The 18,066-nt window shown below is 41.7% G+C and overlaps 1 protein-coding gene across 1 annotated transcript in view; it reads left to right on the top strand.

Moving 5' to 3' along the window:
• Positions 1-18,066, top strand: part of Myo16 (myosin XVI) — a 319,471-nt gene that overhangs the window by 169,504 nt on the left and 131,901 nt on the right. Inside the window, exons 21-22 of the mRNA XM_027387882.2 lie at positions 6,600-6,752; positions 7,972-8,172. Of these exons, the coding sequence (XP_027243683.1) occupies positions 6,600-6,752; positions 7,972-8,172 (354 nt within the window). The remainder of the gene's footprint in view (positions 1-6,599; positions 6,753-7,971; positions 8,173-18,066) is intronic.

The raw sequence follows: 18,066 nt of genomic DNA, 5'->3' as shown, positions 1-18,066 counted from the left end.
AGGGCATTTTGGCCAAAGGCTCTGTTTCTAATTCTAGAGCCTAGTTTCTGCTTGAGCTGAGGTGTGATTTATGAAGTGTCCTTCAAAATATCTAAAATCATTTCCCTTTGAACTGATGCTCTACTATCCTGAGCTAGCTATTTTTGTGTGGACTACTGAATCCAATAGGATAGAATGCTTTGTTGTTGGCTGGCTGCTTCCTGAGGATCAAGCTGCCATACTCGACACTGTGATTTGACTGATAGTTTTATGCTGTGGTAACAGAATTCTTGTTACTGGATAATTTAGAATAATGGATATTTATTACTCCATGGTTCTTCTGGGATGCCACCTGTCAAGGGTACCCATTATATATGGCAAAGTTGTGTCCATTGGTAAAATATCTTCTGGACACCGTTTCCTTGCTCCATGGTAGAGGCTTGCTCTTCACAGGACAGATGAGCAAGAGGGTGAGGGAAAAGCAAGAATTAGCAGGCCCTTTGTAAATGGAGTTCTTAATTAGTCTAGATAATAAAAAAACAGAGTCAAATATAGATGAAAATGGTGAGAGATCAGAGAGAAAGAGCAAGCCACAGCACACCTTAGCATCTCAGTAGACAAGAGAGCAATTTCCTGTTTCTCCCTGCTTATATCCTGTTTCTGACCAGCTACCTCATTTCCTGTCTTGTCTGTGCAGACCTCCAGACCTCTATGGTAGCTAGTGACATGCTCAATTCTCTGACCTTCAGACAGGCTTTATTTGTACAAGCAAGATATCACCATATCCCTGTATAAAGCAACATCCTCCTCTGATGAAGACAAGGACCAAGCCCACATAACCCAGACATGTCCTCAAGACTCCATGTTTTTATACCTCCTCATTAAGAGTCAAGTTGCTAACATATGGACTCCAGTTACCAGGACCTGCTGACATTGTCTCCAAAATGAAAAGACAATAAACAAAAAGATGTCTATCTGCTAAGGGAAGGCCTCCCACAGGAGTCTGATGCTACTACAATGATAAGTACAATGCCAAGCTTCTGGCAGAGGTGAAATGCAATGTCAGGGGATAGATGGTGGTAGGGGACAGGAAATGTACCTTTTCTAAACCAGAATGGTGGGGTAGGAAGCCTTGGGCAAGGAGGCAAGATCCAGAACTGTTAAAAGGAAAACTAGAAGGAGACATGCTGCCCTCACTGGCTTCCCACAGTTCCTACTTTGTAGACATTGTATTGATCTCAAGCATAGCTGACTCCCTGAAGAAATATATCTAGCAAAGTAGACAACAGGAAGTGTTCAGAAGAGGCAAATTGGAGACCCATTATCTACCTGACTTCTTAAAGGCCTTGGGAAGTCCTCCATAGAAGCTTGTGAACTGAGCTTACTTCAGCATTTCTCCAGCAGCCTGTTCAATTTTTTTTTTTTTTTTTTTTAGAAAATAGCTATCAGCATCTCATACAGTTAAATATTCTGGACATTTTTGAGAAATGTCCCAATCTCTCTCTCTCTCTCTCTCTCTCTCTCTCTCTCTCTCACTCTCACTCTGTCACACACACACACACACACACACACACACACATACACACACACACACACACTAATATACAACACACTTTGCATATATTTCTAGATTAAATGCTGAACAAACTGGCAGCATTCTCTTTTCATTGTCTAGCTCGGTGTGTTCCACACCAATCTGAAAAGATTTTATGCACATGGGTGCCTTGGCCCCGCCTCAATTTAATGGGTTCAGGGTCAGATCCCAACATCAGCCTCTTCCACAAAGCTCTCAGTTAATTCCAGTGACCAGCAAAGGATGACTGTCCCCACTGTGGAACACCGGGGGCTCTGCCTTCTACTTGAGTCAGCTTTAATCAACCCTTCCTTTGAATTTTGTCACGCACTGTCTAGTTTTGTTCCAGATAGATTTCACTGAGCAGTAAAAATGAAGGGAGAACAGTTGGTGAAAATTTACTCAAGAAATTAAGTTTGTCATTAGTAGGAATGATGAACCATCTGGATAAGCAGCGAGAGGTTCTGTTGCTGAAAAGAGATTTCAAGGAACGCGTCATTTTTATTATTAAACCTGTTAGTTCACTTAATGTACAAAGCATGTGGTTTAATGAGAGCAGTTTCCTTACTAATTAGATGGCTGCTCGAGATTAACCTTACCTTTCACTCACTTTTGAGTCTGCTCTGTGGAATACCTGGAAATCTAATACACCTCTCACACATCTCCAATGGGTAGATTTGAAAAGAACAAATAACAATTGTTTTCCATTGAAGTCAGTGATCCTTTAGATTGCTGATGCAAATTTATGCTTCTAGAAACTTCCAGAACCATGACGAATGTGCTTCTTAAATTTTCTTCTGATGGTGTTGTACACCTGTGCTTGCATGTGCTTGTGCGAGCACACACACACACACACACACACACACACACACACACACACACACACTTTTGTGTACAGTGAAAATAAAGACAGAGTCATTGAGTTTTGGCAGTTTGGGTCCCTTTTTTTGTTAGTGAAGTAAACTTTTGATGTTTCAAGTAGGTACCAGGCATGAGGCAGGAGGGCTGTGTTAGTTGCCTTACTGACATTTACAGGTAGTCGTAAAGTTCATTTTCCAAAAAGGCTTCTGTATTTAATGTTCTCTGAGTCCCTGAACCACACCAGGTACAGTCCAAAGTTCCCACATCGAGAGTTTGGTAACTAGTGCAGTTAAAGATAAATGGCTGGCATGGATTAAAACTGAAAATTCAAGCCAAAGAGACTGACACTAGTGTGAGGTGAAGGTGATAGCTAAGATTATGTTTAGAATGAAATTAATATAAACAAAATATATAGACTCTTCAAAAAACAAAACTTGAAGGGTCTCCATTTTCCCCAGAAAGACCTCTCTGGATTCTTCTTCCCCAGGAACCCCAAGTCTTCCCAGGTCCAATGTCACTGCACCCCTGCAGCACCCAATCCCCTCTGGATCCATACCTCCTGTGGGAGCTGCTATCGTTTTTCTTTCTAGAGAATGCAGGAATAGCTTTTGTTTCCCAGCTGCCAGTCAGGGAGTGACATGAGCCTCTTTCCAGGGACTAGCACCAGGAGGGGGGGTCACATAAACAAATTTTTATTGTTAATTTGAGATGTAGAGAGTTATATAGGGAAAAATATAAAACACAGTATTAATAAATACAATTACATCAAACTAGATATAATTGTGTATGTTCATGAAAATATATTAATTAATATAAGAACATTAAAAACAAAATGTAAATCTGATATACTGACAGCCATACCATAACAACAAAAATTCTTAGTTCTAGATAGAAAACCAATGCTCCAGGATTTCTATCCTTTCTGATCACTTGGTTTGGTGTCTAAGAGAATTTCTGTACTGTTGTACTGTACAGGAACCACACAGCACTGATGCTGCCATGTAGTCATGCCTGATATAGCCTAAAATACAAGAGTAAATATCTTTAACTTGGAATCTCTGTTTCCATAACGGTCTTCCCACTACCACTCCATCATGACTATTGGGATTTGCAGAATCTTCTTTCTCTTTAAAACAACTTAGTACCCTTCCCCCTCCCCCCCCCCCCCTCTCTCTCTCTCTCTCTCTCTCTCTCTCTCTCTGTGTGTGTGTGTGTGTGTGTGTGTGTGTGTGTGTGGCCATAGCACATTGTCAGAGGAATTTGCAAAAGTGGGTTCTTTCCTTTTACCTTGTGGGTCTGGGAATTGAACTCAGGTCATCAGGCTTGGCAGTAGGTGCCTTACCCAGCAGAGTCATCTCTCTCCGATTCCTCCTCTTTTCTGCATCTGACCAATAGCTCATTAGAATGTTTTCCCCTGCTCCCTGACAACTGCATTTCATGGGGTGCATGGAAAGCTGTAGGTTTATGAGATTTAAAGCAGAAAACTCCTTAGTAAGCACACACTGTATGTGATCGATTTTCTTGAATAAACACAGAGTCAGATCAGAAGACTGCACTTATGGTGATGGCTGAAGGTGCAACTGAAGCAGAGACTGGTGACCTAAATGGGACATGTCACTCTTGCTGCAATGTGACTGCAGCAAGGGAATTGAACGGGGTGAAACCTTATAGCTGGCAAGGTGAGAATGCATTCAGCATTCGAGTACCACAGCAAAACTCTCCTCACTGCTGGTGCTGTTCAGCTGGTCTGTTCCCCTTGTCTTACCTCATCAGAGCTCATACCTGTCTGCCAGAGCCTCACTAGCAACCATATTTCTTTGGTGGTGTACAAATCCCCAGTAGGGGTTCTAGAAGAAAAGCACTTTCTGTGGAGCTGTCAAGTCTGTGTATGATAAATCCCTGCTGTGAAAGGAACATTTATGATTGCCACTTCCATCTTAATTATAAAAAGGACAGAAATGCTTATGAAAATAGCCAGTAGAAAAGGAAGATTGAAATTTTAAGTTATTTTACTTCATTTCATATATGTACTTTGCTGTGTTACCTCTGTTTAAAATCTTGTTGAATTCTCTTAGTAATGAGGCAGTTTTGTTACTAAGAAATAATTACTGATATAAAATCACTAGACTTTAGCATGCAATGTTTACGTTAAGTGCACAAAAGAGAAATGATCCTTACCTTGGAATGGAATCCCTAGAAAACACTAGTTTTTAGTTAGAGGATCTGAATTTGTTCAGGAAGCAGATGGAAGGGGATGATGGGCCTGTGAGACCAGAGGGCCTAGAACTACGGGAAGATGCTGTAGGTGAAGCAGAGGTGAGGTGGATGGAGCTGAAAAGCACCTGGGGAGCAATCTGAAAGAATGGCCAAGGAGAAAGAGGTCAAGAGAGGCCAAAGCCCAAGACTGGGGAGATGTGACCAAGGAGGTGGATGTCTGACATATGTCACTGGGGCTCCAAGGACATAGCTGCTGAGAAATGAGCATTTGACTCGGAGATGTGGCATTTCTGGAGACTTCCAAAGGACAGTATTGGTAGAATAAAGACAAATCAGGGGGAGATGAGAGGTGTCCTTGATAAGTAAGGACATGCCTCTGTTTTTTAGTTAAGCTTTTAATGTAAAAGGAGGCTTTGGTTGCCTGCATAAGCCCTCCACAAGATCAGGCTAGTGAAAAATTCCACCTAGCTGAGGAACTATTGGCAGTTGATGACTGATGGGGAAAGGAAGGACACTTTTCTTTGGGAGGTGGATACTGGTAGGTTGCCCATGCCCTAGGATATGGCTCTACATGCCTGCACATATGGGCTAATTAGACTCAATGGGTTAAAAGAAGTCATGAAACTGGGAGAGAGACACATTGGGTGGCCCAGGGGCTTGGAGGGAACAAGTGAGGCGTGGATACGATCAAGACACATTGTTCACATGTGTGACAAATTTAAAGGACTAAAAAAATAAAAATTAAAAATTGCTGGGCCTTGGTGGCACAAACCTTTAGTCCTAGCACTTGGGAGTCAGAGGCAGGCAGATCTCTGTGAGTTCAAGACCAGCCTGGTCTACAGAGTGAGTTCCAGGCAGGTTCCAAAGCTATACAGAGAAATCATGTCTTGAAAATAAATGAATAAATAAATATTAAAAACAAATAAAAAATAAAGTGAAAAAGTGTCTGGAAGAAAAGTGGTATTTTATTTTGATTCTAATTGATCATTTTGCATGAGACATGGCATCTGCACTTATGAACTCATGGATCTATGGCTGCCTGAGCAAGACTTGTCAAAATTTCATCATGGGTGGGGGAAGGACTCAGGAAGCCCCACCCCTCCTGAATTAGCTGGAGGGAATCAGTGTTTAACGGGAGTGGGGAGTCATATCCCTCAGTGCTGTAGCCACTGGTAAGTTGCCCCTGATTCAGTAAATAAGCCATCATCTAGGATGAAGAGAAACCCTAATTAAATGCAGTTGATTTCCAAAACGTTAAGAATGTAGAAGTGGGGATTTATGGGCAGAGGGAGTGGAGAGGGGTTAAGTAAGAGGGGGTAGTGAGATTTGTCTGCTGGGATATTGGGTGTGAGCTAGGAGGATGGTGGAAGAATAAATGAATATTTTAAGATAAAGAAAACTTAATAAGAAATATCATTCTTTTGCCCTAGGGACCGTCTTTTGGAAACTTGAAAGAGGGTAGTCAGCAAGTGTATTCCAGTTAAGAACACTGTCTGTGTAATGAATTCCTTAGTCTGGATGAAACTGCTAGAGGAAAATCTGTCTACTCTCACCTACCACCAAGATGTAGCCAGACCATGGCACACAAGAGACACGCTGAAACCCCACAGCCGAATGGCTTTTATCTCTACTTGTCCACAAAAGTCCAATACATCTTCCTTTTAGAAAATGGTTTTCCTTTTGTTTTTGTTTTTGTTTTAAGTGCTTGAGACTCGATGTTTATATGTTGGCATTGTGGATCCATTTCTTGCTTTTAACATGCCCCCCTCATGTTGAACACTGGGACAATATGACCTCAGAAGTGACTAAGTGAAGCTGCCTTCTAGGGCAAGACTCATGAGTCATCCTAATGGACTACTTAGGCTATATGTCACTGGTGTGTGTGTGTGGGGACACTGCACCATGAGCAAGTGGCTCTGCATGGCCACCCCCTTTATCTGCTGCATTCATTGTTCTCTTCTCTGAACAGCTCTGTGTCAACCTGACCAACGAGAAGATGCACCACTATATCCAAGAAGTGCTTTTCCTACAAGAGCAAACAGAGTGTGTACAAGAGGGAGTTGCCATGGAAACTGCCTATTCTCCTGGTAACCAGACTGGAGTTTTGGATTTCTTCTTCCAGGTACTTACATAACATAATTAGATACCTCACAGGATTCGTGCATTCAGGTGAATTGGAGAGAGAGAACTTTCTTTCTGAAGGTTTTGTTTGTAAAGTCTCCTTATATATAAGGTTCTGCAATGCCTTTATAGTTGCCCACCCCCCCCCACCGAGGTAGTCTAATGAGGTACACACATTACCCTTGCCTGAAGGGGCAGTGGGAAACTCACCATTCCCTGCAAAGGCAAGAATGATCAGCGCTTGATGCTACGATGAAATTCACCCTTTTACTTATCCAACCTAAAAGTATCTTTTGGAAAGTTACAAGAGGCCAGTGTACAGAATGAATTTCATAAGCTAACATATGAGGCCAAGGATACCATGAAAATATGTCACACAATTTGTATTGGTTTTCAGAGGTTCTAAAACTTAAAATTTGAAAGGTTGGCAGAAAAAGTATGTACACGAAATAAGGTTTGGTTAAGTTAATCTTTGGTTAAAATTGAGCCTGAGGGCATCAGCACATGTTTATATTCATACTTTTTTATCTGCATAGGGTGAAAAGCTTTTGATTCAGTATCTCTGCTGTATAAGTAAAGATCTATTGTGTGAGACAACCAGATGACTCAGTGGAAAAAAGATGATCTTCATTAAGGCTAATGACCTAGATTATGGTCCAGGACATACACTTGATGGAAGGAGACAGCCAGCTCCTTCAAGTTTCCCTGAGACCTTCACATGAGTACCCTGGCATGTGCACATGCTGACTCTCTCTCACACACAGACACACACACACACACACACACACACACACAGAGAGAGAGAGAGAGGGGGGGGGCACAATAAAAGTGTGGCAAATTGTTTTATTATGCATGTCAACAGGAGCTTCTGTTTGCATGAGGTGCTATATGGAGTCACCCATTGCCTTTAAATGCTCGAGAGTGTTTCAAACAAACACCATCGGGCTATTTGGAAAGTTCAGGCTTTCACTGTCTACCTCTGTCTCTACAAAAGTAGATTTCTCTATTGCTTATCATGTGTGTTTTCCTAACACTGTAGCCTGTTCTTTATTTATGCTAGCATAGTGCCCAGATAAGAGTTATATCTGAGAGATCATGCAGTTATGAGCAAGACACTCATGATCTGAGTGGCTATGTGACTATAATAGGATGGGAGGGTACGCATCTAGGGTACCAAGTGGGGCAACAGAAGCAAATTTGTGACTTTTGCTGACTTTCAGAAACCATCAGGATTCTTCTCCCTATTGGATGAGGAGAGCCAAGTGACTTGGTCAGTGGAGCCAAACTTTCCCAGAAAGCTGCAGAGTCTCCTGGAATCATCAAATACAAACACAGTGTATTCCTCTATAAAGGATGGCAATGGGAACGTCGCTTTCAAAGGTCAAGGCCCAGTCTTCACTGTCATGCACTACGCAGGAAGGGTGAGTAGAAGGACTTCCTGATGTGTACTGTGTGCTGGTGTAACAGGTGGGGTACCCCGTGTGTTGATGTAACATGTGATGTGCCTGTGCACCTGTGTATCATGTGATGTGCCCCATGTGCTGATGCGCCAGAGGATTGTAAGCTTTAGAGCACAGCGTTTGGGGATATGCTATTAGACACTCAAAAGCCACATGATCAGCCTATAGTCATTAACTTTTGCAAGCCTTTGATTTGAGGCTGAGTTGACATCTCAGAACAGTGTGTGCTTAGCAGGGCAACTATCTCACTGTGTATATAGACTTTCATTAATATGGATAGAGCCCCAGGACCAGCATAAGTAGCTGTGTTCCATACTTTGGGGATATTTTTCTTATATATCCTCAAACTTTGGGCTTTTGAGTATTTTTGGCCTTAATGTGGGCTTAATATTAAAGTATTTTTTAGAGCCTAGGAAAACAAACCCTTTGACCTCTCCCAGCATTCTGGTTGGGTTTGTAAAACTGGTTTCTTATTTCGGAGTCTAACCCCTGCCTGGAGTGGTGTCCCCATACTCCTTTGTCATCTCATGTTAGGATGCTCCAAGCCACTGCATCTCTGACCTGTGAGTTCCCTGTTATAACTCCCTCATGCAAGTCTTCTCTTTAGGCCATATGTTCTAATCCTGTCAATTTTCTTGAGTCCATCTCACTGGCATAAACTCCTTCCCAGGTAGAACTGAAATTTCCTTCCAGTGTATTTAACAACACATCCAATCACATCCTAATTAAATCATCTCTATTTTTCTTTACCCAAGTCTTGTTTATTATTGATGTCTTCCATTTTGAATTATAACCACACACACACACACACACACACACACACACACACACACACACACACATACACACACTACCATTTAGTGAAAATGAGGGACTGATAAGTTCAACTCTTCCCTTGTTTATGGAGACTCTGCTATCCACCAGAAGAGGATGAGAGAAGAGCCAGGAATATGCACACACCCAGCAGTCAGATGACAAAACACAAAGGAACAAAAGTTAATACGATGCTGCTACCAGCCAATACTATATAAGGAAGCATAGAGACATTCTGCAGAGGAGCTCACTAACTACTAAGGGGTGGTATTTCAGTGACGACATGGACTCTGGAAATATGTCTCACTATAATACACTGAATTCAGTTGCATAAGATGGAATCCACTCTTGGCTTCTAGGTGGAAAACAACGCAGCTTAAGAAAGAGCTTTGAGAGCTCCTAAGCTGAAATCTCCAGGCTGCCTGTTGCCACTGCCCCTGCCAAACAGCATCAAGCACACCCTCACACTCAGTATCAAGGCAGCAGGAACTGGACCCAGGGCTCACCACCGCCACAGCAAAGGGAAGCTTGTGTGTGTGGTGGCCTTACCTGGCCAAATGGCAGAAAGCACAGGGTTGTAGCCTCCGTCACTTCTGTCTTCTAAGCCGGGACAGCAGTGTGACACAGGTGGAAGCCAGAGAACAATGAACTCAGTGGTGCAAAGTAGTCTGAGGGAGCTCCTTGTTCTTCAACATCTGCAACTGGGGGGAAGCAGTAAGGATGACTAGGCAGTTACCCCCCCCCATATCAACCCACTTATTTGGGAAAGGGTGCAAATTTTCATTGAATGTGGAAAGAGCGATGGGTGAAGCATCTGTCATTGTTGGTTTCGGCTGATGGAACGCTCAGGCTCAGAGATTCTGAACCAGTGGCATGAAGTTTAATGAGAACCCTAATTTGACAGTGGGATGAAGCAAACACACCCGTTTAGAAATGTGAATTTTGACTGACAATTCAACATTAGAACCACATGGAGAAAACAGCTGTGAACAAGAGAAGCCACTTAGGAGCCCAGAGAGGAGGAGAAGAGCCCAGCTGATGAGGTCGCAGTTTAGGCTAACTAACATGGCCCTGCAAGAAGGGGACTAATGCCATTAGATGCTTGATGAAAGATTCTGTTACTAGTTTTAACTTCTCCTTGGCCTTTTCAAAGCCCTTACAATTAGGGGAATGCTCTAGTGTTGTCTCTAGATTTTTTGAAACTCTGTATTCACTTTATACATTTTCTGAACTGCAGGGGGAAAATGTACAAAGCTATAGTCAGGTGTATGACATCTTACAGTTTAGGGAATTATTTTCTTAAGACCTTCCTAGCAGCTCTGTTAGGCACATATTTGAATGTCCTATTTTATAAGTCCGTTGTACTGTGCCACAAAAACAAAGCAGTCCCATAAAAAGTGCTGACTACACACGCAAAAAAAATCAGCAACAGTGTGGTTTGGAATCATAGCTTGATTATTTTGAGTTCAGTCGCAATTATTTTTTCTGAGCACTTAATAGCATTTCAATTTTAATTTTGTTTTTGAAACTTTAAGGGGAAAACAGCCAACCGTCAGTTTAATTTAATAGGGAATCATTCACCAAGTTCTTAGAGAAATTAAAGAACACGGGGACAGCCCAATGGTTAGCTGGTACAGAGCCAAAGCCCCTGTGGAACCATGCATTTTCCTTTAAAAGCAGTTTTGTTTTTTGAGAGAGTTTTCCATAATTGGAGTCGATTTTCTGGCTTCACGGAAATCTTTCATTTCGGTGAGATGTACTAATGAGTTGTAGCCCAAGGACTCCCCAAGGACTCGTTCACACGCCACAGTGTAGATTCTATGTGATTTGCAGCAATATGTCAGCCCATATGCCTTTTGAATTGTCAGATGTAGCCACATGCACTTGCGTGTTGAACTATTGCATCAGAAAACAAAAGGGACATTCTAAATTTTGTCGGTTAAGAGATATGAGAAAAGTTCACCCACCTAAAAGTAGTGTGTATTGTCCATGACTTTGACCCCCCAGAGTTGCCTCACAGGAAGAACGTTCAATAAACCCATGTACTCTTGAGCCTCTTATTGAGCAGGTTGACAATTTAAAACACCTTTCATCACTCTGTTCCTTCCTTCCGTGCTTACTTGCTGTGTTACTGAGTTATGCTATACCCTCTGGGAAGGAGAGCTGTTACTGCAGAGGGTGACACTAACATTGCTCCCCTCTTCTCCCCTGGATGGGCTCTGAGTGGACTTACCCAACCCGAGAACTCTAAAGAGGAACTTCCACCTTGCTTTGGCAGCATGTTTGAGGCGGAAGCTCGGAGGTCCTTTTAGGAATGTTTAAGCACCATTATCTGAATTACATCTGCAGATTCTTCCTCAACACATCTGAATGTTTCATTACCCCTAGGAGCATGGAGCAGCTTCCAGTCTCCATTACAGACGTATTTTAAAGTGAACAGGGAGAGGCTGCACATGAAATATTAACAGGATCTCATTAATGAGCATACGTTTGAATTAAAGAAGGCTTTGGGGGCTTGGGGCTTGGCTTCATCTTGTTTATTTGTTTTAGCCAATTTTAAATCATACACAAAGTTACCTGTCTTAGGGCTGGCTCTTAACCTGGTAATTTAAATGACAGATAAGCATTAAAGCCACAAGTGTGCCTGAGTTTATTGGCTGTTAAAATTAAGGATCTTGAAGGAGAAAAGAATTATAGCTTGACAGTCCCAGCTCTTAGGGGAGCCGGATTTGCATTAAGATGACTCTAAACTAACTATTGTCAGAAATCGTGCTTTAAAGACCCTAAATTTTTATGTGAGAAAATTGAAGGGATTGTGGAGTTGTAAAGTGATCCGAGGCTAAGAGTTAAGATTGAATTAATTAAATGTAAGTAAAAATTTAGTTGTGAAATACACATCCCATACTCATGTAACCAGATCCTCTTGCATGTGAACTGTGAAGTAGCCTTGCTCAAAAGAGGTCTTAGTGTGTGTGCTGGTAGCTGCAAGATAAGAACACCTGAGATTGGGCAATCTAACTCCAATGATCATGTGCAGAGAGGGTTAGGGAGTCATGAGCAAGAAAGACCCGAGCCTTCCAAGATGAGGGAGGCAGGCCAGGAAGCTCCTAGAGCTCCCGCCACCTTCTCTCTTCAGAACCATGGGAGCATAGACTGCTCTCATTTCCAGTCACCCATTCTATGCTTGCTGTTGCAGCAGCAGCCTGAGGAGGAGAATTCAAATATCCATTGTTTCATATGAGTTTACAGACAAGGAGAGAAAGCATGTTAAGATGTGACTTTGTAGAGTTTCTTCCTAATTCTTGATCTATCTTTAGCTAACTCCCATACTTCTCAACCTCTTTGTCTGCTGTGGTTTTCTTCACTTGGAAATCCCATGTCCTCTGACCTAGAACTGGGCCATCTCTCTGAACACCGGGTTCCTGACCTCATCTATACTACTTTCAACTTTTCTATGCAGTCAGTCATCAGTTGATGCCTGACGCTTGCACTGTGACCACATCCTTGTGTATGAACAGTTCCTTGTTGGCTTTCTCTAAGTAGACCTTTGGTGAAGGTCGGTGATTCATCAAGATCTAATGCTTATTGGTGAAATTAGGGTTGTTGCTACAGAAGACCAGAAACTGGGTGGCTTCACCCCTCAGGAATTTATCTTTCCAGTAATAGAAGTTCAAATTCTCGAATCTGCAGGTTCTTCCTGGCCTCTCTGCAAACAGGATGTCGTCAGTCCCTGATGTGGGAATACATTACTCCCAACCCTGCCCACCACCCTGTGTGCCACATGTTATTTCCTTCTCCATAAGCATTTTAGGTCCACCCTCATATAATATGGCTCTTTCTGAGTCTAACAAATTACATGTGTGGAAGAAATTGCAAATAAAGGTCTGTAATCTTGGGTAGACATGAATTTTGGAAAGACCAACAACTCATGAGTTGCTGGTGCATGGCAGTCCCCTGTCTTAGTTCACACACCCCAGTGTCCTCCTCTCCCCTCCACCTACCGGGTCTGCATGCTCAAGGCTTGTCATCTACACTTTAAAGAATCCATGGTGAAAAGGAAAGAGAAGAGGCATTGGTCTACACTAGCTGAGTTTGAGTTTTATTCCAGAGCTATGTGACTTTGAAGACTAGGACCCTCAGTTGTACACCCCTGAAGTTTATAACTGAGGAAAATATAAACATGAATCTCACAGTTTCTTCTGGGGGTTAAGTATTTGGCTGGCAGACATGCAGGGGTGATTATTTTTACACATTCCCTCAAATATACATATCCATCATACTTCTGCCACAATAGTTGAAGGCCAGCAGTGTATACAGTCACAAGGTTAATCAAAATTTTGGATAGACAATCTGAGCTATCAAAACTAAATTGAGTGATCAGTTTACCATTTTTGGTCCAGGTAACAATATTGGTGGGCCATTGAACTTATTTGAGCTAAGTGGCAAAATATCCTTATATGGCTGGCCAGAGTTTGTAAATTCTTATATCTTATAAATGTGTGTATGTTATGCAGAGCAGTAACTCCTGTTTGAATACTTGGCATTTTCCTAATGTAAATTGATCAGCCTTAGGGCAACTGTAACCATTCTGGTTGTGTTATGGTCTCTTACTGTTTTGTTCACCACACTTTATAGACTTACCTGAAAGAAAAGTAGAGACAATTCAATAATTTCTCCATCTATGGAAGTCATAAAACAGCATTGAGAGAGAAAACATGCAGATAAATGTCTTAACTTCTGCTAATGTGACATTCTCTTTTTCATTGACTAGACAGGTCCCATTGTGGTGAGTAGTTAGCTATACCTTGATTAAAAAGAATTCTGTAGAACCATTAGATTCTTCAGCATTTGGATTTTATAACTAATCTTTTGAGTAAGACCACAGGTGTGTGGGATCTTACTGTGAATTCAAATATATCCTTTAAATATTAGTTCCCTTAAGAAAATTAAAACCTTGCAGTCTGTGTATGTACTCTGCATTGTAATTTCATGATGATGGGATAAAAGTTTATAGTCCCTTGCTACAGTGCACTTATAGTTTTGAAAGCACGCAGCAGGATTCTACCCCAATTCACTACACCACATCAATGAGGAAGGAATTGTCATCCTAAACATGTAACCCCAGATCAGCTGTGATTTCTACAGGCCTCTGCAGGAGTCTGTAACTTACACATTGCTGATGGACATGGAGTGAGAATAAGAAGGTTTTACTGAAACAGTAAAACAGGGGCATCTATAAGACAGCTGGATGTTTTTCTTCTCCTCACAAAGACATATCCCCTCACTGAATAAGCTGGACTTGAAAATGACCCATTGTTTAGAACTATGCTGCCACCCAGATCTCCCTACATAGGAAAATCTTCACCCCACTGATAATTCTATTATGTTCTAGGTGACATACTCTTTAAACTCAACCTCTGCACTCTTGACCTATTGACATGGGTCACCCATGAGGACCCCCTCAGCCTGTTCACTCTCAGGTCCACCTGTGTCAGGGGTGACATTTATACCTTCTGCCCTGGCCTTTGTCTCTGAGATTTGTGGGAGACACAATGTACCCAGGAAGACTCTGGAAGTGAAGCTGTAAATCAAATGGCAAAGCAGACAGACAAATCAATGGGTGGCTTCTTTTTTTGTTGTTGTTGTTGTTGTTTTCTTCCCACTTTTTCTCCAGGCAGAATCCCCAGACACAACAATCAACTCTGTCTGGTCTCAGCAGAACTGATGCTATTAAAGGTTATTTGATGAAAACATTTTGACCCACGTGAAAAGAGCTTAATTTACAGTCTGTACTTGTTTCCTTCTTGGTCAGGTGTTTTTAAAAATAAAAATTAGCTTCAGCAGGGCTGGTTGTCTCTTGTGTCTTCCTACATCAATTTTTCCTTTGAATGCTATCCTGGGAGATGCATCTCCCTCTCCCTCTCCCTCTCCCTCTCCCACTCCTTCTCCCTCTCCCCCACTGCATGCCTCCCAGGAATGACAAGTACAGGGACTCCTAGGCGCTCCTTATTTCTAGTTCCTGACTTCCTCTTACTTTTATGGCCAGACAGAAAGTTGTAAATACAAAGCTTTGACTCTCTTAAAATATTGGCATTTTCCTATTAATAAATTTTCCTTAAAAAGAAACAAATGAACTATATTCATTAATTTCAGCTGTGTCAAATGTAACATACTGACACCTTTTTATTGAGATAACGACTCTTCATGTTATCGAGTGTTCCCAATGCCTGTCGTTAATCAGAACCAAAAGAAAATACCAAAAACTATTGGGAGAAATCACTTCTTGGAAAAACAATAAAGCCTGTCATTTTCCTTACTATTCTCAATGCTGTGACCAAACACCTAACAAGAGGAGACTTCAGGGAGGAGAGGTTGATTTGAGCTCATTATTTGCAGGTGTAATTGCTCATGCTTTGGATAGTGGGATAGCAATAGGGCCACATAGGCATGATGGTGGGAGCTAGCTCACCTCCAGGTGGATCTAGAAGTAGAGAGAGGACAGGAAGTAGGGGCAGATAACACACCCCAAACTCTGACCCTACACTGTCCTTTCCTTCAACTACTCTACACCTCCCCAAACTGTCCCATCAGCTGGGCACCAAGTATTCAGACAGATGAGCCTGGGCAGGCTGTTGCATATGCTAACCCAAGTGCCCGCCCACCAGCCCACAGGAGATCAAGGTCCTTGCGACAGCCTGGGTAGAAAGCTGCAACCAGGCATGAAAAATAATTGCACACATTTACATTTCCTGAAAATGATCATTTATTTATTTTGCTAAACCAATCTTCACATATATTCTGATGTGATATATTGAATTCACAAGTATGCCTGCAAAGTTCCGCATTTTTATCATCTGTTAATCCTAACCGCTTCTCTGAGGATACTTTGCATCTTGTAAATAACAGGGTGCAGGGAGGGACTGGAAACTCGAAGGGTGCACAGATTTATTACTTCTCTTCCATAAATATTGATGTTCTTCTGAGTGCCACACTGGTGGGCACTTGTAACTCAGTGTCCTGGGAAGACAACTACCCAGACATGTGACCCGGCTGCCTCTCTCAGGAGCTTCAGACCCTCACAGAGCTCACTGAAGCTTTCCAAATACTCACTTTCTCTCAGCTTGCTCTGAAAATAAAATCAATTCAAAAGATAATTTCTATATTTATACCACTCTTAAATTTTAGCAAACCAAGAAACCCAAGGACAAGCTGAGTGTCCCTCATCCAAAATGCATTTCCAGTTTCATATACATTGCAGATTTTGAGATTGTTCATTACTAGTTGAGAAACTGTAATATCAAAATCTAAAATATTTACTTTTTTCTTAATTTTTGAAAATGTCATGCAATGTATTTTGATCAAATTCATCCGACCCACCCAACATTATGTTTTCTCTCCCTCCTTCCCTCCCTCCATCTCTCTCTCTCTCTCTCTCTCTCTCTCTCTCTCTCCTCTCTTCCACCCCCAATAGAGTCCCGGTTGTATTGATGGACTATTCTGAGGTGTGTGATTTGCCCTGGAGTGTGGTCAATATATCTGAAATCATAGCATTAAAGAAAACTGATTCTTGCTCCCTCAGCATCCATAACACACTAACAGCTCCTTAGTTATCAGGGGCAGGACTTCATTCTCATCTCCTCTTCTCCATGCTAAGACTTTGTCAGAGCTAGCCCTTTGACCAATCTGTCCCTAAATTTGTTTCCCCTGAGTAGAAATTAACCACGGCTTTCCATTTTACATGTCAAATGTTCCAGATGTCTTTACAGTTCTTGTTCTCCATGGTGTATGCCATCAAGATTTAATTCTGATTTTTTTGCTTGTGTTGCCTTTTAAAGTACATCCAGAAAGGATAGGCCTTCACTGTAACTGGAAAGAAATGTGGGCAGCTCCAGTGGTATATCTGGTCCCTCCCTTGTCACTGAAACTCTTTGCTTTAGTTTTCACTCATAGAACCCGAGTTTGACTTGTCATAGTCAAACAGCAAACATCCATGAAAGTTGAGCTGCTCAGATGGCTCAAGTGCAGAAATGCCATGACAGTCTTGCACATCCTTTTGTATTGATTTCCATGACAGGCTCCCTTTCCTGTGGATTGTCTTCTATGGTCACATAGAACACTAACCTTCAGACAGCCAAGGTTAACTTGTATTTCTGTATTGTCAGCTCTCTGGTGGTCAAAATTGACTCTGGGCAATAGCTATGGTAGTGCCGAAGTATCCATGGGAGTATACGGATCTTTTTGGTGTAATGCTTCCATACCTTTTAGATATACACACAGTAATGGAATCAATTTATCAGAGGGTACTTCTATTTTTAGCTTTTGATGGGACTTTCTGTCTTGATTTCCATACTGCCCATCCTAATTTACATTCCCACCAGCAGGGAGCAAAAGGTCTGTCTCGGTTTCTTGGCGAGTATTTGAGACTTTCTGCATTTTTGAGCTGGTTCTAAGAGGGGTGAGATGATGTCACAACTGTGGTTTGATTTGCATCTTTCCAGTGTAAGATTGAGCTTTTATCATGTATCTGTTGAATATGGCTTTTCTTTTATGATATTGAAGCAGTGACTACTCTGTAACACCTTGAACAAAAAGTTAGATCATTAAGTTGAGAGTAATAAACAACTCCATACTCACACATATGTATTATATTAAATACAGTACAGACAGAAATACATGCATGTGCACATGCAAAAATATATCATGGACTGTGACAGCAACGCATGTCAGTCATCCAAGCCCTAACATGACATGTTCTTACATAACAGCTGTCACTGCAGGGGGCTTTATAGAGGAACTTTTAACTTTCAGAACTTCAACCACATGGAAATGTCACTCTCCAGCTCAGGAACATTTTAATTGCATAATAATGTAATTATCAATTTGGCTTGACCTTAACATGTTAGCTTACAAAGCAGAGCATGAAGGCAGTTGGAAAATGATCAAAATTTAGCCTAGCATTTTGTGTGTATGTCTGTTGTGGGTACTGTCCCAGTGAGGTGAGAGTAACAGGGAAGGGAAACGAAGACAGCTGAAACCTGAGAA

This window comes from Cricetulus griseus (assembly GCF_003668045.3).
Source record: "Cricetulus griseus strain 17A/GY chromosome 1 unlocalized genomic scaffold, alternate assembly CriGri-PICRH-1.0 chr1_1, whole genome shotgun sequence".
NCBI classification, from domain to species: domain Eukaryota; kingdom Metazoa; phylum Chordata; class Mammalia; order Rodentia; family Cricetidae; genus Cricetulus; species Cricetulus griseus.
Note: the sequence above shows the minus strand (reverse complement) of the source record. Positions and strands in the feature narration are given on the sequence as shown.